Source organism: Salvia hispanica, chromosome 6, assembly GCF_023119035.1.
Source record: "Salvia hispanica cultivar TCC Black 2014 chromosome 6, UniMelb_Shisp_WGS_1.0, whole genome shotgun sequence".
NCBI lineage: Eukaryota > Viridiplantae > Streptophyta > Magnoliopsida > Lamiales > Lamiaceae > Salvia > Salvia hispanica.
In genome coordinates, this window is record NC_062970.1 from 33,312,001 (window position 1) to 33,334,156 (window position 22,156).

Here is a 22,156-nt window from a genome sequence, read left to right on the forward strand (position 1 = left end):
TAAAGTAAAAAAGAGAATAAAATAGAAATAGAAATATTTACTTACACATTGAGAGAGAAGGCATATCTAATACTCCTAGGAGGTGTTCGGTTTGCAAGATTGTATTCGAGATTAAATTTGTAGCGTGTTTGATTCATGAGATTCAACCCCACAACTTAATCCTAAATGAACAATCATGGGATAATTAGTCATAGCTAACCCCCTATGACTAAAATAATCTCACACCTCAATCCTAAATTATATCTTGGTACTATTTTATCTTGCAAATCGAACACCGCCCTAGGTGATGAAACTAGCAGCATTCAATCAGTGCTTTGAACATGTCAGCCAAATTCGTATACACGAAGATGAATAATCAAAAAATAAATTGGAAACATGAATGATCCTATCCAGTCATCAAGGAGTGCATGAATTGCTCCACTCTCTCCACTCCTGTTCTGTTCGTTGCATGCTTCATTTGGGGAAAGAACCTTTTGGTATTGCATACTCCACAAATATAACCCAATTATCCAAATACTACAACACACACAAACACACACTAACAATTAATAACTAACCACACTACAACCCCCAATTCAAATATTATCTCTACATAATTCCATAACATACTACTCCATGTATGTATGGTTTAAAATAAAAATCTTCTTATCAGTTGAGTCATTATACAAACCTAATTTACTGTATAAACTAAGTATCGATTAAATGAGAATCATTTTCAGCTCTATGACTTTAAAAAAAAAAAAAATGACTTCTGTAGGTTAGATGGTAAGAACTTAGTTTGGGCCTCTGTTAGGTCGGTTTTAGGTCTTGGTTGTTCCTCTAACGGACCTGGGCCCAGGCCAGTCCTAAATTTATAAAAAAAAACTAACTGAATCCCATAACAGATGATGAACCTAGCTCAGACCGTTCCGTGTCTATGGTGGGCCAGCCCATACGGGGCCAAGCGGGGCACTTGACAAGTGTAGTTGCTATTTTGATTTTCAGTGCAGGTAATCCAGTTAGTTTTCAACAACAATTATTATTTTAAATAGGAAGTCATCTAAAGAATTTTTAACCTGGCCATCCATGCTTTTCATCCCTAATTCAGCATCTTGTATTGTTGCATAATTCACAAAACCAAAACCCTTAGAGAGTGTAGTAGCATGATCAGTAATAACTTTAGCTGCATAAAGAGGTAAAAATCAGCAAATTGCTTTAACATTTTCCAGAATTCTACTACAAATCCCTCATATTATTAAACCACAAAAATTTTAGATACCTTGGACAACTTCGCCATATTTAGCAAAAGCATCACGTAGGCCTTCACTTGTAGTGCGTTTGTTTAGTCCTGGAAATTATACAAGAAGTTGAATTTGGAAAACTAAGAATATGATGCTGCTAAATTTGACTAATTAGCAACAGTGAGGATATTATATTAGTGGTCTAATAACAAACAATAAACAATTTATTTTACCAACTTGTATTAAGCCAGAAAAACAATTTTAGATGACTGCAATATGAATAAAGATTAAGCATAGAATACAGCCAAACTTTATCCTATGCAGCAAAGCTAACAAAGATATATTGGCTCTCTAAGATTGTTTATTACAAAATCAAATTGAATGAGAAATGCAGCAGTAACTTATGGTCTATGGAGCTATCAAGCTAGAAGGTAAGCATAGCATGCAAAACGATCTTAAATTGCATTGAACTTCCATCATAATTTGATGATCTACAGCTCACAAGTCACAAATCAGTTGTGTGTAGCCTCAAATGTTGTCACCACAGTGAAGGTTGGGTTGTAATGACGATCAATATAAAAAAGCAAAGAAGAGAATTAGCATAAAGCAAGCAGCACCATCCTCTAAAACCGAGCGTGTCAAAGATGCTAGTATAATATGTTTCCTATAACTCTATGCCTTTACAACCCTTCAGTTTAAGCAAACATACAAAAATAATAATATCACAAGTGAGCAAAAAAAGTATGAACATTTGGCAAATTTCTCATTTTGGGTGATTTTAGCTTTTCTTTTTTATATTCTATGAAACGGAAATACACGAATGTTTATGGCGTGTTTAACCATTGGCGTTAAACACAGCATTATCATTAGTGTGTTTCACTTTCATAAAAAAAGGTTCCATTCACTGAACATTTTTTCTAAAATCACCCAAAACAAGAAGTTTTTTACACATACTACAAATAAGCACACACGGTTAGAATTGTTATTTTGTTCTCTCGTTTTGCAGAAGACAATCAAATGAATGGCAAAAATTGTAGCTTGAATACCAACATAGGCCAAGGTAGCACTGCTGCTCTATTAAACACATCACGCCCAAACAATACGAATATAACTACAAGTCTACAACCAATATACTTAAAAACTATGAGAAACGAATTTCAGAATCAAAGTATATTGCAGAGAGGTATATACCGAGACAAGTGATGGGAAAAAAGTGTAACTCAATCAGGCCAAAACAGGGAAGACTGTTAACAGTGGTATTAAAACTAATTTATGGTGTGATTGAGAGAGAGAGATATTTACCACAGACGAATAGATTTGTAGAGGGTTCGGCGGGAGGAGGCTTAAATTGAGATAGAAGGGTGGAAAAAGAAGAGCTGAAAGCCTTTCTTAATAATCCCATTCCAACTCGAGAATTAGCGGAAACCGCCGCCCTCACTGCCATTTCTGTCACCACCAGAGAGCACCTCTCTTGTGAATTTAGAATTTATAGCTTTATTCTCAAATGGGATACAAGTAGAGTCTCACTTTTTTTGAAGAAAGAATTTAATGAAATATTAATCTCATTTTTATATACTCCTTCAACTTTTTTAAATATTTTTAAATATAGAAACTTTTGAATGGCATAAATTTTAATGTAAAGTTAGTCAAAAAGAAAAAAAGAAAAAGGATAGTGAAAATGTTTAGGTGAATTGTGGGTCGTGGAGTCAACATTATTAGTGGTGTGTTAATAATATAAGTTGTAATAAATTATGAGTAAAGGTAATCTATTATTTAAAAATGTACTATAATAAAATATTTCTATTTTTAAGAGATTGACGAGAAAGAGTTTCTATTTTTTAAAAATAGATTGAATATTAATTTTATATTTAGTTAAATATGAATATACCAATTTAATGGAATGTGGTGAATGAAACCATAAATAATAGATGTCCTGCTAATCCATCTCCTACTACATATACTATAACATGATTAGTGATGGTGGGGGTCCATCACTCATGTTTGTGTGTATATAGTAGGAGATGGATTAAGATTTCCCAAAGATGATCCTGAATGGTACTAGTAATGAACCATTATTTAGTATAACGAAGGAATATGCCACAAAGAAAGTAAATCGCGTGCAATACTTCTCTCTATGGCCCTAGCCCTTATGTCTTCTGATATTACAAGCATATGACTTGGAACGTGCAAACTGGGCAACTCTTTGTGAGTTTTGCAGTAAAAACTAGGAGTGAGAATATGGATATTAGGTTTATCCATTTTCGACCCAATACTCACCTGGTATTGGATACCCGATATTCATTAAAATGGAATTGGGTATGATCGGGTAATGAAATTTAAGATAAGTCAGATATTGGGTAATCCAATCGGGTATCGGGTATTACCTGAATATCTGATTTACTGTCTAGGGTAATTTTTAATTAGGTTTAACCATTTAAGGGTTGTTGGCTATGGGATAACTTATTTACCTAATTATAATTAATTAGGTTATTTTTCTCAAATATTTATAAATAAGTAAATCATTCGACTCTCCATTAAAGTGACTATACTCTCATTCATCTCTTTCTTTCTTCGAGTCTGTGTATCTATTATGTTTGCGCCTACAGATACCCTACGTCGTTGCCTCTCGGTGAGTCACTGGCCTCCCTTGACAATACAGTTTCATTTTTAAGTTCATAAATATACATAATTAGCATACAGAAGAAAAATAAAATAAAACATTCTCAATGAATAAGAAATTTTTAGCTTTAAAAAATTTAATATATTTTTAATTCTTAATTTTTTTATAAATTATTAATATATATATAAATAGTTGGGTATTTAGGTACCCAATCATTGGGTTTAGATACTCGCGGCGGATATTTGGGTACCCGAAAAACATATCGGGTCTGTTACCCATGGATACCCGAATTCCAATCCCTAGTAAAAACGCTCAAAATTGCTGCTACTAAGAAAATTAAACAAGCAATGCAGAATTATTGAAGCCCCTCAACCAATCAGCATGTACTCAAGGAACAATAGCACAACACAAGTATGAATACTAACACTACAATACCCATCTACTCTTGAAGTCTACAAAAACTTCAGCGCATAGCAATAGTAACAATCAAAGCAGGGTACACGCTCCAGAATAAAGACACTATCATAAGAATCAAAATGCCATAACAAAAAGTAACAATCTTCAAAGTCCCACAAAAACAAGAACAGAACATTATAGTAGTATTCTTAATCCCACAAAAAACTACTAAACCTATAACAATGATATGTCGTAAGATAATTAAGTAACTCATCCAAAAACACTAGCTTAAGCCTTGTCGGCCTTAGCAGCTGTAGCAGCAGCTTGACCACGAAGCCGACCAGTTCTCCTGGCTGCAATAAGACCGACCTTCTGTCCGGGTGGTGCATCACGACGCACAGTACTAGCATGACCAATATGTTGATGGTTACCACCACCATGGGGATGCTCCACTGGGTTCATGGCAACACCACGGACCTTGGGCCATGAGTTTCTCTTCACCCTGAACTTGTGGTACGCATTTCCTGCCTTCAACATGGGCTTCTCAGTACGCCCTCCTCCAGCAACCTGACCAATCATTGCACGGCAGCCACTTGGCACAATCTTCTTGGCTCCGGATGGGAGCTTAATTCTGCAGCCAAAGTAAAGCTTGTCAAGCTAACAATCCAAAAGACATATTAACAACATAATACACCAAAGCTTGTCAAGCTAACAATCCAAAACACATACCAACAACATAATACATCAGTAGAATCAAAATATAAATTATAGTAGCATGCCATATCGTAGTAGCAAAATCAAAACTATACCCTGCAATTTATTCTAACATGACACCAAGAAAACACATATGGCTATTGTCCTCAAACATTAACTAAAGTTTTAAAAATATCAGGATGCATAAACTGAGAGATAGTAAGAGAGTGAAGTGAAGTTAAAAAACATTTTTTTGCTTTCCTTATGTATCAAACAGACCTTAATCTGAAAACCAGAATATCTCAAATTGAGGCCAACAATGTATGTAAGAACATGAGCCTCAGGATTTTGATTAGGGAAGAGGCAAACACCAGAGCACTAATCGTAATTAGATTGTAATTGCGATTGTGAAGGGACACTAAAGTTTATGCCTTCAACAGAAAATGCTAACACATATTTGACAATCAGATGACGGGCATCTAGTCAGGGAGTATTAAATAGAGCAGAAGAATCGAGCTAATATGTAGCAAATTAAGCATTAATTGGCCAAACATATAACTCAGAGAAGCCTTGGAATTAATCATGTGTTCGATTCATGAAATTGTTAATAAGCATCACAATTAGTTAATACGAGCACAATAATAATTATACCTAGAGGTGCCATTATCGGGGTTGTGCGAGATGACGATAGCGTAGTCACCAGAAGCCCTAGCGAAAACACCACGGTCACCGACATGGTGCTCGACGTTGCAGATGACAGCTCCCTCGGGAACGGATCTGAGGGGCAGAACGTTTCCGACGACGAGGTTAGCCTTCTTCCCGCAGTAGACGAACTGGCCAGTGTACATACCCTCGGCGGCGACGAAGAGCTCCTTCTGGTGCTGGAATCGGAAGGGGTGGCGGAAGGTGACGCGGGCGAGGGGAGCACCGCGGCCGGGGTCGTGGATGATCTCGGTGACGACTCCCTTGAGGTAGCCGTTGCGCTCGCCGAAGTCGAGGGAGCGGAATCGGGCCGGACCCTTGCGGTGGTGGGTGTGGGACTTGAACACCGAACCCGCACCCTTACGCTGTGCCCGGATTACACGACCCATTTTCGCTGTGTGTGTGTGTGAGAAAGGTGGAGCGGCGGAGAAGAAATAAGAAGATGAATCTGCGGATTGGGGAATTAGGGTTTTACAATTGTGGGCTTGGGCCCTGATTACTAATACCCCAAATTCATTTCAGGAGATGTAAAGGTATTAAAAACACAAGGTGGACTAATATTTTTCTCCGTCCTTACACACGGTCAACTTTGGGTTCAGCACGGATTTAAATAAATAAAAGAGAGAAAAATGGTAGTGGAAATATTGTTAAAGGAGAGGGGATCCATATTATTATAATGGTATAAATGTTAATGATAATAGTATAAGTTGTAAATAAAATGATGTGTAGAGGTAATATATTGTTTGAATTTTTCAATGTTAGAAAGTTCATACTCTTTAAGGACGGACCAAAAAGGAAATAGTTCGTACTATCTGGGACAGAGAGAGTATTTAACAACAACCTATCCTTATACAGAATAATATTAGTAACAAATTTAGTAAATTCAAAAATAATACTTAATGACAATAAATTTGAAATTAAATTAAAGTATGCATATGAGTTAAAGGTTAGAATTTCAATAAATATGAATTTATATAAAACAACATTCCTTAACCCAATCTGGCCGAGTTGATTCTATAAACATTAGAGTATTAGTATCTTAATTCAAACCTCTATAATCTATATCATATGGAAGCAACTTTTTCGTAATTATCCAACAAATCTTCTAAAATAGTTACAAAGAATCCAAATTTAGAAAGAAAAAAAAAATCATATTCCAAATGTAAAATTACATTTTATAAGTTCAATCATCAATACTTTTATAAGTGCAATTGTCAGTGTAGCCATAATGCAATATCAATGAACTATATGTTGTTAGTGTATGTCAGATCAACTTGTGCTCTGAATATATTTTAGTTTGAATATTTTTAGAAGATTTATATATAATGATTCTTTGCTAGATCTTCTAAAATAAATGGAATGATCAAGAAGATTTGTTATTAATAATGATAAATTAAACAGTAGAAAATAAGCAATAGAAGCACGAAGAATAAAAAATTGAAAAGCTAATATATTTGTACAGTTACTTAATTAAGGATCATAGTGGATTTATAGAGGAAGGAGGGAGAGCAAAATGATTTTGTTTAAATATGGTGGGTATAGAGGAAGGAGGGAGACAACAATGATTTTGTCTAAAACAAAATCAGGGTGCCTTCCGCTATGAATTTTCATTTATACATTGCATATATCAAACTTCCAAGTTTATACGAATCTTTCATTTTGCACCATAAAGTACTTCTAGCAACATATTTTCCACTTTTGTCCAGTCTTTCTTTTTTGTATTGTATAGTTTCAAACATGACCTTATTTACTGTTGACATGTAGGACCACGTAGGAGGCATTATATTGAGACTTTGCATAAGACATTTTTTTTTATTGAGAAAAAATATTCAAAGCTAACGTAGAGCAGCGAGCAAGACTACACAAAGTCAATACCGATAACAAACAACAAATAACGCACAAGCAGTGGCGGAGCCAGACTTTTAACGATGGGGAGCCCAAACAACTATTCTGTTCGTTCATAAAAAATAGTCTCATTTATAGACGGCACGAGTTTTAATGAGAAAGTGGTAAAGTAAGAGAGAGAATGTATAAAAATGTGGGTAAAGTATGAGACGAAATTTTTTCATTTTTATAAATGAAACTATGTTTTGTGGACATTTCAAAATGACAAAATGAGATTTTTTTGTGAACGGATAGAGTATTAAAATATATTGAGTATGTTCAGTGTTCGGAAACAACTCGAACATATGCTAGAAAAATATGAATATATTTTTAGGGCATAACATTGATATTAATTTTACTAATATTATACCGAATTATATATTTACATGTCTATAGAATTGTTTTTATTCTTAAATCATAAATATCATTCTTCATGAATATAAATTTAAATCATTTATGCAAAATTACTCGAGAGAAAATCAATAAAAATAGTAATGTGAGAAAATCAATAATACTCTAAATGAATATGATAAAAAAAAAAACCAGAATTACTAATTTAATTTAAAAATAAAGCCATAAATGAACTAAACATAACTCTAAAACCAGCTTTACTAATTGTATTATACATTTATACAGTTGTAGAGTTAACAATTCTCTGCTAATATTAGAAAATCTGAAAAAACGTACTCCAACAGGATTTGTTGTAGAGTATAAGATTCCAAAATAAGCTTCAGTTATAAAAACTAATCCACAAGCAGGATTTGAACTTGTTATCTCGCGAATGAGAGGCTTGTTACCAAACCAACTGCGCTAGCTACTGATATCATTCATATTGCATACATATATTGAAAAGGTTGTTGTGCTGCGTGTGTTCAAATAGGAAATAACAGGTTCCCTAGATCCAACAAATCCACTAGATCACGTGGTCTAGAAACTCTTTGATCGCAAGGAATTCCGGTCGTCGGACACACAGAGCACTTCTTTCAAAAACCCTCAACCACTTTACTAAACCTAGTATAGGGAAGTAGGGATCGATCCCACAGAGAAGGATGCGTAATACTCATGTTCAAGGATTTGGGTGTGTTTTTGGTGTTGGCTGCTGCCACGCATTTTCTTGGGTTGAGGAAAACAAATTTAACTTGACTTGGGAGTCTTTAAGACTCCTAAACTAACAGCTAGACCTAGGCAAAAATTATAAGAGAACGTTGCAAAGAAAGTTAACTGCTCAACACTTGATCTAAGAAAACTGCTTCACTACTAGACCTAGGAAATAGACCTACTGTGGGGACCATGACTGAAAAAAGCAAAGTACGAACGAAAAGCTGGCAGAATAACTAACTCTCATACTAACTAACAGCGACATCGTCTTCTACAACCAAATTGCATAAACTCATAAGAAATTTAACATGAACGAAATTAAAACAGAGCAAACTAATTTTAAATCAAATCTATGCATGAACTATGAAGAACTAAACAGATTTGCAGACACTAGACGAAATAAAGCAGAAAACAAGAAGAAAACTCGAATTCATCTAACAACTTTCTTTCCTAAACGCAGATCAACAAACGGAAAGACAATAAGTATCATCAACAGCCAGGTCGACTCTCAAAAGTGAAGTTCGACGGTAAAAACGAGCAAAACAACTGAAATTAAAAGGAATTGTATCGTCGTCCACACTCGGACGGTGTTGCCAACCACGAAATTTCTAAGAAAATAACCTTCCGTTCCCGACTACCCCAGATCTCCCATTCCCAAGTGTGTGTAATGTGTGTGAGCTAAAAAGAGTGAAGAAAAAAGTCCTTCTCCTTGCGTTGCATGCTCTTCTATATATAGGCGTTTGAGTGGGGCCCAGCGAGGTATAGATAAGACTTTGTTGCCCTCGCTATTGACTCCTCTGTCACGCTAATTTCCCTTGTAAGTCCTGCTGACTTCGTTCCTTTCCTTCGCTAGACCATCTCCTTCAGTACTTCCTTGATCTAGCGATTTTCTTCACACACCTGGCTTAGGAAACGTGTTAGACCCAGCAAATTATAACATTTTTTCGCACATTACCGATGCATGAAATTAGCCTTATCATATATATAGTAATACTCTAATGGCTGGGGGGCTAAAGGGCCCACCTGGCCCCACCGTGGCTCCACCACTGCGCATAAGACAACCCCAACTCAACATGAAAACCAACAAGCCAACGAGCAAGACACCGAAACAAGAAAGTAAAATCAACAACTTGTGGAGACTTGACTAAATAATAAGTATTAGTCATTCGGCTCGGTGGTCTTGAACACCTTCCTTTCTTACAATACCCAAGATGCCATAAAAGTTTTCTCTTTGTCCGCTCCTAATTCGGGGGAAACTCTTGAAATATTACGTTGTTGCGGATGTCTCAAAAATAGACCAAAGAATGATGTAAAATATAAAGATCCAAAATTTTTTGTCAAGCTTTCGAAATGGGGTTCCAAGCTAACTTAGAAAGCAAGCCAACGGATCTCTAGGAAGACAGAAGGAGAAATTCCATAAGTCACAACAAAAATACTAAAATATCAGAAGATGTTGGAGACCTTGCAACAGAAAAAAAAAAAAAAAACGGTGTTCAATAAATTTAATTTCTTCCTTGCAAAGTGAACAGAGATCATCTTAGACATTATCTTGAGACTTGGCATGAGACATTATTTTAATTCCATTGAGATAATATTGATTTGACTACAATTTTATAAGACAACAAGGATGGTTTGAATAATTCTTACTTTTCTTTGAGCTTTAACAAATATCAATTCGTCTTTGACCTACTTTAATTTCTAATTTGATACAAAAAAATCTCTCTTCCTATTTGAATGGGTAGGAGAATCTTTCTCTAATAGAAAGAGAGATATTTGGGTATCCAATTAGAAAATTACGAAGTAAACTATATATGTCAACCTCAAATACTTAATTTTGCTTATGGCATGATGCATGAAATGTCAAAGAGATGCAAACTAGATTATTGAACAAAATTTGTGAATTGGAGATGCAGATTAGGGATATAAAATCTAATTAATGAAATTAGACATACACGAGTTTGAGTCAAAGATGCAAACTAGATTATTGAACAAAATTTGTGAACTGGAGATGCAGATTAGGGATTTAAAATGTAATTAATGGCATTAGACATACACATGCTTTAGTTGAGTACGCATTAGGTGTTCTTAAAGAGCTATTCTGTTAATAGATTCTTTAATTAAACTAATGTGTTTGTATAGTATTCTCTTGATGAAGTACTTGTGATGCAGACTGATGGCCAAATTAACGGTTTCCATGCTCATCGATGGTGAATTGGTGATGTACCCACACAATTATCTTATGCAAATTTCTTTTACTCATATTGTTGATATACTCACTCCGTCCCAACTTAAGAGTTCTAATTAGTTAGGGACGAGTTTTAAGAAATGTAAAGAAAAGTGGGTTGAATAAGTTAGTGGAATATGAGTCCCACTTATATATGGGTATTACTTTCATAATAAAATGTGAGTGGAATAAGTTGATTGAATGTGAGACCTACTTACCATTATGATAAAAATGAAGTTAGACTCTTAAGTTGAGACGAACGGAAATGGCAAAACATGACTCTTAAGTTGGGACGGAGGGAGTATATATTTAGAAGGGGTCGCGAGGTATATATGTCTCACTTTTCTTTTTAGTTTATTCCACGAAAGATATCATATTTTCTAAATAATTTTTTTTTCTCACGTGAATATATAAAAACATATTCTCCACTTAACATATAACATTTCATCTAATTTGAGAGGGATGAAATGTAAAAAAATGGATTGGGTATGAGTGAAATGGATTCAAAGAGTATTGGTAACCCATACTCCATATCATACACCAACTCATATCTTACCCATGCCATTTTATTATCACTCCATTCAATTTTGGGGGCCGCTGCAACGGTTTATATTGGAGGAAGATGGAATGCAATGGCTGAAAATTGGGTAAAAGAAAAAATAAATCCAAAAATGATACTAGGATATTTTATGTTTTTGTCACGTTGGATAATTCTAGGATATTTTATGTTTTTGTCTTGTCGGGTGTAAAAATTACCAACCGTATAAAAGAATTTAAAATTTACTCCTATGTTTTTCAAGATCACTTGTAATGTTCCTAGAAAGTATCAATGTCTTATAAAAATTCTTTCACCTAGATTAGGTTATACGTTAATGCAACATTCATCTCACCATACATTTGTAAATAAATGACAAATCTTCAACCCATCCAACTTAATCTAAAATGCAGTGCAAATTTTAAGATAATACTAATGCTGTAATTACATAACGTATGAGAGCAAGAAAAGATTAAAATATTAAGTGGATGCTTTGCTTTGGAGTTATCTAATCTAACCCACAAGATTAAGGCAAACAACAAGGAAAGAACAAAAGCAAGAAGACAATTTGTTCTCTCAAAATTCCTCAGGTTGTCTGTTTCCCAAATTTTTACAGTACTACTACTATTAACACACACTAATTAACTCTATACTTAGTGAAAACACTACTAATTAACAAAAGAAAAGTGGCAATTTTTCTTGATTTATTACTTTATACTTGAGCTACATAAATCCCTTCTCTTTTCCTCTCAGCTCCTTCAATTTACCTGCATTCGCCCCAAAACAAAATCAGTAGATTAGGATAAGTTCAACTTTTCCAATAGCCACCAAACAAGGGACACGTACACACATCTCCATAGTCAATACATAACAGAATTCACAGGAGCTGTCTAATTACACAGAAAAAGAGATTAAAAAAATAAAAAAATAAACAAAAATCACAGTATTTCAAACTCCAAAGCAGAATCAGTGTGTATAGCTCATTTTTGCACACAATTTATTTAAAAATCTTCTCTTTTTCAAAAAAGCCGGCAATCCTATGTTCAAATAATTTATTCAAAACTCTTCCTTTTGAGAATCAAATGAAACACGCGAACGACGTCGTCTAAAGTGAGATTACACTCAAAAAAATTCCTCACCACCAAAACCCCCAAAATTGAAAATCAAATCGAGAAAACTAACCCTTGGAGGAGCAATCGGGCGGATCCTCGAAGAGCGAGAGGGAGAGATGCTTGTGAGCAAGTCCGATATCGAAGAGGATTAAGCCGGAGGTTGGGTCATTGACGATTATGTCCTTGACGGGGAGCCAGAGAAAGAGCTCTTCCTGTGAGAGGCCTTGGACGCCGGTGAGGCTGCCGTGGGTGAGATTAGCGCGGAGCTCACTCTCGTATAAGGCCATGGTGTCGAATCTGGTGAGACAGGGGCCGTCCAGGTAGACTTGGAGGAGGCCCGAGGCTGAGAAGGTGTAGGACTTGACGTCCTTGGGGAAGAGGCCCGGCGGCAGGCCCATGGATTTAAGGAGGTCGTGGATGGAGGTGGAGTAGCACAGCGGGAGAAAACCAAGGAGGAGGCAGAGGATTTGGAGGGGCGCCATGAGAGGAGAAGAGAGAGAGGGAGTTTTACTTTAATGGAGTGAGGAGGTGCTATTTTACTAATGAAAATTATGAAAAATGATTTGGGGGTTAGGTTTATCATATTCCTATTTCTTTTTTGTCGGAAAAAATCCTCTTCTACTTTATCACCAACGAACCACATACAAAACGTTTACATTAGGACTATTTTATAAATAAATGAAAGTTGACAATTTTATCTGCAATTCACAAAGAATTGGGGAACGCAAAATAGTAGTACTACTAGTATTAATATTTACAAAGTTCATATTATTAGTATAATTAATTTTTAGTTAATTAAATACATAACTAATTTTATTATGAAATTAGTATCCGCCCTGCTATCCAATCATGTCAGACACATTCACAAAATTATGACCATACTAAAACTTGATTTATTCGGAGTAGATTCATAGATATCTATACAGAGCCGTCCTGGTATGAGACGGGCCTCCCCAACTGCAAAAATAAGATATGATCCAAAAATGAATGGTCACTATTGCATAGGGACGAAGGCACATTGGGGCCTGGGGGGCCTATGGGCCCCTCAGCAATACGTATTATTATAGTATTAGTAGTATTATTTAGACATTAAATATCTGATAGAGTCTTAGCGGAGTTGGTCTGGCAGTTTTGTGGCCTGAGTTCGAAACTCACTAACCTTTAATTTTTATTTCAATATTTTTTGCTTTTCTCTTTTTTATTTTTCAGTTTTATAGTATGTTCTATTTCTTCATTTTACATATTCTATTTTAATGCAAAATATGCCCATTATTACGTAGAACATATTTTTTTTAGCTTCACATGTTCTATTTCTTAAAAAATATTCTTTCTTAGTGATATTAGGTACAAAATTCTATCTTTTAAATTTATATTATGCGAGGAATAATATATTCTACTTACTATCTACAAAAATTTGTCTCTGTTTTTTAAGTTTTACATATCTATGTTATGCAAAATATTTCTTTTTAGTAGTAGTATTATCATGTGCTACAAAATTCAATGTAATAGATTTGTATTATGTGACGAAATAAAATTGCTATATATTAAAAATTATTATTTAGAAAATTTAATATCTATATTATTAATCAAATAAATAATTCCGGACTTCCATAAAATTAAATGGGTAAATATATCAAAGGAGTATAATATAGTTATATTTTTAAATCTAATCTTTTTATTATAAAATATTATTTGACAAATTTATTTATCATTTATTACACACCCTCTACTCTTTCTTTCTCCTTATTTTTCTATATTTTTTGCAACTCCATATCGCTATGCTGTAGCATTTTTCGGCAAAACTAACATCGAAAAATATCGAAAATTTGGGCTCCCCAACGTAAAATTCCTGGCTTCGTCAGCATACGCATTATGTACTCCCTTTACATTTACTATCTTAGTCCCCCAAATTTTGACACAGTTTGACCCGACACAGGTATTAAGAAATGTAATGAAAAGTGGGTTGAAAAAGTTGGTGGGATGTGAGTCCTACTTTTAAAATATTAGTTTTATAATAAAATCTGAGTAGGAATGAGTTAGTTGAATATGTGGTCCACTGCTAAAAATCGTAAAAGTGAAGTATGTCAAATTTTTAGGAACGAACCGAAATGATAAACTGTGTCAAAATTTGGGGATGGAGGTATTATTATTTCTACTGTATAATATTATTACAAGGATAATTTTGTCAACGCGGTAGAATAGAATATGCATCAATAATTGTGACGATATTTTGTGTATGACAGTTATCTTTACTTCGCAAATTATTAAAAATTCGATAAAATGTACTACTAGTAGCAATTATTTACAATTCGATCAGATATAGCAATAAGATTTTATAATAATTATTATCTCCAACTATTTTAATTTGATCCATTTTTCAAAATTATGCATTTTCTATTTGAGAATAATTTTTTTTTTCTAATGAAATGAGATCTATTCTCCATTAACTACTTCGTCAAATCATTTTTTCTTAGTATTGTATATATATGATGTTAGCTATGAGGAAGAGAGAGTGAGAAAGATTCCACATACACTTCAAATTGTATCTACAATGAGATAACACTTAGCAAATTAGTTTGTGTGACATGCGGCGGAAAGAAGAAGATCGCAATGATGATGTCTATATTAGAACTGAGAGATTCACGATTTCGGACTTTGGCACATCAAGATGAGAAAAAAAGCACTGGGATTGGCCGTTCGACGCGATCAAGTCAAAGCCGTTGGAGGATGCACGGGATGATGATGAGAAGGTCATGGCGAAGAAGCTGGAAATGTCTGAAAAGGTTCATAGCACGACAGTCTTATGCCTCGAGGATAACTTCTTGTGGGCGGTTTTGAAAAAATAACCCATGGTTGCGGGTATATGGGCGAAGCTAGAGCACCATGAAATAGAGACTATTTTACTCTCTATATGAAATAGAGACTATACTTGTACAAATTTCAAGCAGGAAAAACGGTTAAGGAACATCTTGATGAATTCGATTGTTGAAAGATCGGTGTTGTATTCATTCAACTCAATTGTGATTATCGTATACACACCTCTCTTAAGTAGGCAAAGAATTACATAAAGATGACAAGATTTTCCCTAATACTTATTACCTAATTACTGTGATTCTACAATCTTTTCGCCCATAATTAATCTTTTCCTTACTTACATATTTTTCCTTTCCAACACTCCCCCTCAAGTTAAGTAACAGGATTCCCCATTCTTAAACTTGCCCAATACCTCACGGAAGCTTCTTGTATCGACAGCTTTCGTAAGAATATTTGCCAACTGATCTTCGGATCTCACAAACGGGAGTTCTACTATCTTGGCCTCTATATTGTCTTTGATGAAGTGTCGATCCACCTCGGCATGCTTTGTCCGATCACGCTGGACTTGTTTTCAGATATACTGATTGCCACCTTATTATCACAGAACAACTTACATGATTTTCCTGAGTTCAAATCCAGCTCGGTCATCAACTTCTTCAACCATAGAATCTCTGTCAACCCACTCTTGATTCCTCGGAATTCTGCTTCAGCGCTTGATAGGGCCACTATCTTTTGCTTCTTGCTCCGCCATGTGACAAGATTTCCCCCTACATAGGTGAAATAACCAGCGGTTGATTTCCTGTCATTTGGATTTCCCGCCCAGTTAGCATCGGTAAACCCATGAATCTCTAAGTGTCCATGATTCTCAAATAGAATTCCATGGTCCGCTGTCCCCTTTAGGTATCGAACAATCCTCGGTGCTGCTTCCCAGTGAGCCACTTGAGGTGCATGCATGAACTGACTAACTACTCCAACTGCATAAGTTATGTCGGGTGTAGTGTGGGAGAGGTATATCAATTTCCTGTAAGCCGTATCTCAATACTTTAATGATTTCGATAATGAAATCTAATTCTAGATTTGAATTAATTCAACCACAACATTTATACTATAAGTGGGGATAAAATCACCAACCTCCATCTTTGCTTTCTTCTTTTGATGTAGAGGTTGAATCCACCAATTGATGTTCATCCTATCCTTGACTGGATCCTCCATAATTGATGTTATCCCCTCTTTGACCTCAAGCCTTTAATGAATCTTTTAATGGATAAAGAATCAAATCTTCTATACATATTTATATATGTAAACGCTGATATCTATACGCAAGTATTGCAGTGAAACTTTTGTGTGTTTTTCTCATGCATCAATCATCTCTTTATATAGGAAATTACACGACTCTTCGTGAAGCACCAAAGGGACGTGTTTGTTCATTTCCAGAGCAATACTGTTCTATTAAGATAAAGGCACGTCGGTTCGGTGATTGTAAATCAGTTAATCAAAACTGATTACAACCAATTCCTCACATTACACACTTGCACGTCCATATACATAATTCATGCACTTATTTAAACATTAGAATAATGTTTAATTAACCACCGCATTTAATGCTCCTTGATATACTTTCACGTACCGTCAATATAAATATATATATATATATATATATATATATATATATATATATATATATATTACTACTTTAATATATAATTACTTTACCATTTATATATATGTACAGCAAGAATCCATTCGAGTATACATATATATTATCTTTAATGTATAGTGTAATATTTTATTATGAGGTAAGAATGGAGGGTTATCAATACACCCGATTCTAATTCTTTAATCGAAACTGATCCATCACGGAATCGTCTTTAATATTAGAATCCTTAACTTTTATTATTATGAACTTAATCTTTATTATTAAACCAACAGATACATAGGTCACATAAGAATATAAATATTCTTACATTCTCCCACTTGACCTTTGTGTCGTCTTGATGGTTTAACAACCATAATGTGCACTTTAATATCAAGTTCATAAATCCTTTAAATACCATATAAAATTAGAACTAATCAAATCATGGCGGTCACACATCATTAAGCGACATGATCTCTTCCATGTATCACAAACCAATTCTAATTTTATATTGTCCTTTCATTGAGATGATCCTATATTCTCAATTTATCATATGTTATCCAAAAAACCATAAGTGTATACACGAACTTTAATGATAACATATTCAATTAACAAAAACATAACTTTAATTGAATTCCAAGTGTCTTACACCTTAGGAGCACAATATAATTGCATAGCAAAACTTTCTCTATAATACCCATATGTTTTTCATGGCCAATAAACAATTGGGTGATAATCCTTTATTTAACGGATCCGCTTCAATTATATTAGTCCTTATATGCTCGAATGGACACTTTATGTTTCTGTACTTCTTCATTTACCGAAAAATACTTCAATGTCATGCATATCACCTTTCAAGTACTTATCTTTCCTTCAGAAGAAGATTTCTGCGAAATTATCACAATAAAATCTCAGCGACTTGGGTATAATGTTAACAGTTCCAAGTCTCGAGATTAAATTTCGCAATCACTTTTCATGAACTTTGGCCCCAATGCATGCTAAAATTCAACTTTCATAGTGGAAATAGCAATGACAAACTATTTTCCACTTTTCCATAATATTGCTCCCACGACTTAAACGAACAAATAGCCAATCATCAATTTTCTACTATTGACACATCCGGCTGAATTTGAATATCCAATGATCTCTAAGTCATCAGACTCCCTTTTACATAAGCATGAGCTCTTTGGTGCCTTGCAAATACCTGAGGACTTTCATTGCAACTTTCTAGTGATTCATTCTGGGATTACTTTAATATCGACCCAACATACCAACAATAATGTAATATTCGGTCGCCTACATGTTTTGAACATAGTTCAAACTCCCAACCACTGATGCATATGGAATTCTTTCCATTTCCTTACACTCCAATTCACTTTTAGGACATTGTCTCCTTTCTGAATTGGAGCTATCTTTATAGAGCAATTTTTCATTCTCTATATCTCTCAAATTTTATCGATATATTTCTTATGAGACAAATTCAACGATCCTTGTGATCTAACTCAAAAATATTTCTATTTCAATCACATAAGATGTCTCACTCATATCTTTCATTTCAAAATCCTTATGTTCCAATTCACTGTTAGGACATTTCATTTTACCGAACTTGTCTCCCTTCTGAATTGGAGCAATACTTATAGAGAGATATTATTTGTTAACATCATGTAACATACCCTTGTCATTTGCAACAAGCAAAATATCTTCAACATATAAGACTTACTTTATAAACTTGCTCCCACTGATTTTTACATAGATACTTCGATCAATAACGATCTCTATAAAATCATATGACACAATGGTATCATTAAACTTTTAAATACCATTCCCAGGAAGCTTGTTTTAGTCTATATTTTGACTTACTCAGCTTACATACTATTTTTTCTTGTTATGAGGTCAAGAATCCTTCAGGTTGGTCCATATACACTTTTTCTACCATTTCTCCATTCAGAAAGGTGGTTTTTACATTCATTTGGTGAAGCTCGCGATCATAATGAGCCACCTAAGCCAGAATAATTCTTAAAGAATAGTCACTTTTCATGGCTCGTTGGAATGCGCAAATATTTATCACGGCTTATATCACATTCACTTTTAAAAGTGTAAACCACAGTAATTTGAAACGACATATTTTCTCTTCCTTACTAATCGTCTCAATATTTATTGTGGTTCACTATTCTCTTTTAGAATTGTGACAGGTTCATCTACTTCATTTTCGGTTAGTGGATTTTACACATCATCATGTTGTTCTATTGTGTCTTTTGATTGTGACACAATAGGAACAACAGACTTAGGTGCAACAACATGTGGATGAACCTTATCGTGGAATTTATGAACATGAACATCCACCTTTCACCACTCCCACTGTTTTCACCATTTTCAATGAACCTCACACTTCCCGTTTAAAATATTCTCGTACTATGGTTAAAACAATAAAGTGTATACCACTTTGATTTTTCCGGATAGTCAATAAAAAAATTCACTGACAATCCTTAATCAAAATCTTTTCATGTGGATTATATATAGCATTACTTATGCTCGACAACCCCAAATATGAATATGCCTTAAGCTAGGTTTCCTTTCCGTCCACAGTTCAAAAAAAGTTTTATGAACTGTCTTACTGGGAACCTAATTAAGCATATATGTCGTAGTCTTTAAAGCATAAATCCACAATTGAAAGGGTAAAGTATAACAACTTAACATACCTCTAACCATTTCCATTAATGTACGATTCCACCTTTCCACTAAACCATCCTTTAGCGGAGTATTAAGCATTGTTTACCGTGCACAAATGCCTCTACTTCGAGAAATTTACAAATGGACATGGATATTATCCATAAAATTTTCACAAAAACTTAACATCTTTATCCAATCTCACAATTTTAACTTTCCTATCAAACTGTCATTCCACCATATCAATGAATACCTTTAGGACATTCAATGACTTGGATCTTTCATACAGTAGACATTTATTCCATAACGTGAGTAAACGTCAATAAAGATGATAAAGTATTTCTTACCAACTGATACGCTCGGATTTTGCACTATTTTAAGGCCGTTATTTGGTCCGTTTTTTATGTCAAAGTCACTCTACACGTCCATATTTTGCATATTTTGTCTATTTTGGCATTTTGACGTGTTTTGTGAGAAATATGCATAATTGAGACGAAAAAGGGAGCCAAAACGCAGAGTCTGGAAATCTGGAGTCAGACGGCGACCGCTGACCGCCGCGGAGTGTGTGCGGCGACCGCCGGCGCCCGGCGGGCAGATCAATGCAGCGGTCCGCCTCGGAAAAATACGCTTGGAAGAGAAGTCTCGCCCAGCGACCACCGGAAGTCTTGCGGCGGTCCGCCGCCGGAGAAACAGACTCTCTGGACTCCAATGCGGCGACCGCCGGAGAAAGGCAGAGAATTTGAGATGCCCTAGATTTGCTTTAAGATTTACCATATTTTGAAGATCTTTTCCTTCTACAACAAGGATTGGCTTTCCCCTATAAATAAGACCTAAAGCTTCATCAAAAAGGGAGAGCTTCTACTTGTGCAAGGAGTTGGAGAAGGATTTCAAGAACATCAAGAACGACAAGGATTCAACCTACGGGTTTTATTTGCTTTAGTTTTATGTTCAAATTGTTTTCCCTTCAATCTATGTGTTTAGGTTATTCCATTATGTGTAACTAAACTCATAGGATTCTAGGGATGTGTTAGTAACGACTTTGGTTATACAATTCCTTTTTTCTATTTTATATCCGTTTTATTTTTACTTTGTTTCTTCCCTAAGTAGTTTTGATGCTGCATGATTGAGTGACACAATCTTGTATGATTTAATATAGCTTGCTTCATAACTGTGAGAGAGTTCTAGCGAGTTTGATTCACTTAGTAGACGCTACAGTTAGCTTCCCTTAAAACGGCACTGTTAATTGAGAGTGAGGACTTTTCAAGGGTCTTAGGAGCTTTATGGAGTTACGTGTTAGTACTGACAATCCTAATTTTGTAATCAACGTTTGCATCGCATGAGCATAAGATAGGCGACTCGTACTATCAAAGTAATAACTGTGCTAGGGTATTGTAGTTTGGAATTTGTATAACCATAACTGTGAACGCACATCCCTGGGATTCCCTTATCTCTATCTATTATCTCCGTGTTTTATCTGCACTTAGTTGTTATATGCTTTATATTGTTTTCTGTTTTCAAAAAGTTTTCAAAAACCTTCCGTTCTTCCAGATAGTAATTGAGTCTTAGTAGGAGATAGACACTTTGTGTTTGCCCTTCCCTGTGTTCGATATCCGGTACTGACCTTTAGCTATAATATATATACTCTGTATACTTGCAGGTTTATTTAGTGCTAAAAAATAGTGCATCATCAACCCAAGAAGGAGTATCAAAAGGACCACATATATCAGTATGTATTAACTTAATAAGTTGAGTGTTTCTCGTAGCTGATTTCTTTATAATGTGTTTAGTTTGCTTCCCCATAATGCAATCAACACACATATTTAGGACACTAAATTCCGAATTTGAGGAAGATTTTCGTACTTTACCAACCTCATAATCTTTTCTTTGGAAATAGGATCTAATCTTTAATGCCACAAGAACGCCAAACTTTTACTTGACGAACAACGCTTAACGCCTCGACTTTCAATATTAAACAAGGATTCAGAAAACTTTGCATCAAGATTGTATCTATTAAGTGAATCAAATAATGTACCATTACCATAATAGTAATCATTTTGGTACGATGTGGATACACAATATCCAATCTTTATATTAAAACTTAAGTTATCCAATCCACTTACAGAAACAATATTTATAGCACACTCAGGCACATAGAGATAACCGTTAAGATCTACATAACATCTGATGTCTAAGATCAATCTCTAAGTCCCAATGCCTTCGTTCCATGCCTTTATCATGTTTCTTATGAACAATTATTGTTCAAATCCTTTTGTAGATTGAATCAAACTGAATACATGTTTAACATGAGACATGAATTGTAGTACCAAAAACTGACCACTAAGTATTATTAGGCTCTTCGATAAGATTTAATTTAAAGTAAACAAAACCGTTATGTTCAACTTTCTTATCGAACGAGGCCTTTCTTTTAGGACAATCTTTCCTAAAATGTTCTATTTTCTTGCAAATGAAACACTTCTTTTCCTTATGGATATGCTTTTCTGGACCTTTCAGAAAAGATTTATCCTTCCTTTGGTCCTAATTACTTAGTTTTCCTTTAC

General features: G+C 34.7%; 3 protein-coding genes across 4 annotated transcripts; all 3 read right to left on the minus strand.

Moving 5' to 3' along the window:
* On the minus strand, positions 1-2,713 carry LOC125193090 (organelle RRM domain-containing protein 2, mitochondrial-like). 2 transcript variants are annotated; one of them, XM_048090819.1, is made up of 4 exons: positions 2,523-2,713; positions 1,259-1,327; positions 1,056-1,162; positions 1-451 (listed from the first exon to the last, which is right to left on the minus strand). In XM_048090819.1, the coding sequence occupies exons 1-4, from the start codon at positions 2,662-2,664 to the stop codon at positions 386-388; spliced, it is 384 nt and encodes a 127-aa protein (XP_047946776.1). In that variant the 5' UTR covers positions 2,665-2,713; the 3' UTR covers positions 1-385. The 2 variants fall into 2 exon arrangements, with proteins under 2 accessions (XP_047946776.1, XP_047946777.1); XM_048090820.1 differs by having other exon boundaries at positions 1-516; positions 2,523-2,711.
* A 1,628-nt stretch (positions 2,714-4,341) lies between these two features.
* Positions 4,342-6,096, minus strand: LOC125195970 (60S ribosomal protein L8-like). Its single transcript, XM_048094284.1, has 2 exons — positions 5,581-6,096; positions 4,342-4,867 (listed from the first exon to the last, which is right to left on the minus strand). Exons 1-2 carry the CDS (start codon positions 6,018-6,020, stop codon positions 4,525-4,527), a joined length of 783 nt encoding a protein of 260 aa, XP_047950241.1. The 5' UTR covers positions 6,021-6,096; the 3' UTR covers positions 4,342-4,524.
* A 5,836-nt stretch (positions 6,097-11,932) lies between these two features.
* Positions 11,933-13,050, minus strand: LOC125192544. The gene is made up of 2 exons (XM_048090152.1): positions 12,555-13,050; positions 11,933-12,139 (listed from the first exon to the last, which is right to left on the minus strand). The coding sequence occupies exons 1-2, from the start codon at positions 12,964-12,966 to the stop codon at positions 12,096-12,098; spliced, it is 456 nt and encodes a 151-aa protein (XP_047946109.1). The 5' UTR covers positions 12,967-13,050; the 3' UTR covers positions 11,933-12,095.
* Between the last annotated feature and the right edge of the window lie 9,106 nt (positions 13,051-22,156).

Bases quoted from the DNA above. Each gene is read 5' to 3' on its own strand.
- LOC125193090 (XM_048090819.1), bottom strand. From the start codon at position 2,664: ATGGCAGTGAGGGCGGCGGTTTCCGCTAATTCTCGAGTTGGAATGGGA. The intron at 1,328-2,522 runs GTAAATATCTCT...TATAATTTCCAG, and splicing joins TACAAATCTATTCGTCTGTG to GACTAAACAAACGCACTACA. The intron at 1,163-1,258 runs GTATCTAAAATT...CTCTTTATGCAG, and splicing joins ATATGGCGAAGTTGTCCAAG to CTAAAGTTATTACTGATCAT.
- LOC125195970 (XM_048094284.1), bottom strand. From the start codon at position 6,020: ATGGGTCGTGTAATCCGGGCACAGCGTAAGGGTGCGGGTTCGGTGTTC. The intron at 4,868-5,580 runs GTATAATTATTA...CTTTGGCTGCAG, and splicing joins CCCGATAATGGCACCTCTAG to AATTAAGCTCCCATCCGGAG.
- LOC125192544 (XM_048090152.1), bottom strand. From the start codon at position 12,966: ATGGCGCCCCTCCAAATCCTCTGCCTCCTCCTTGGTTTTCTCCCGCTG. The intron at 12,140-12,554 runs GTTAGTTTTCTC...GGGCGAATGCAG, and splicing joins GCCCGATTGCTCCTCCAAGG to GTAAATTGAAGGAGCTGAGA.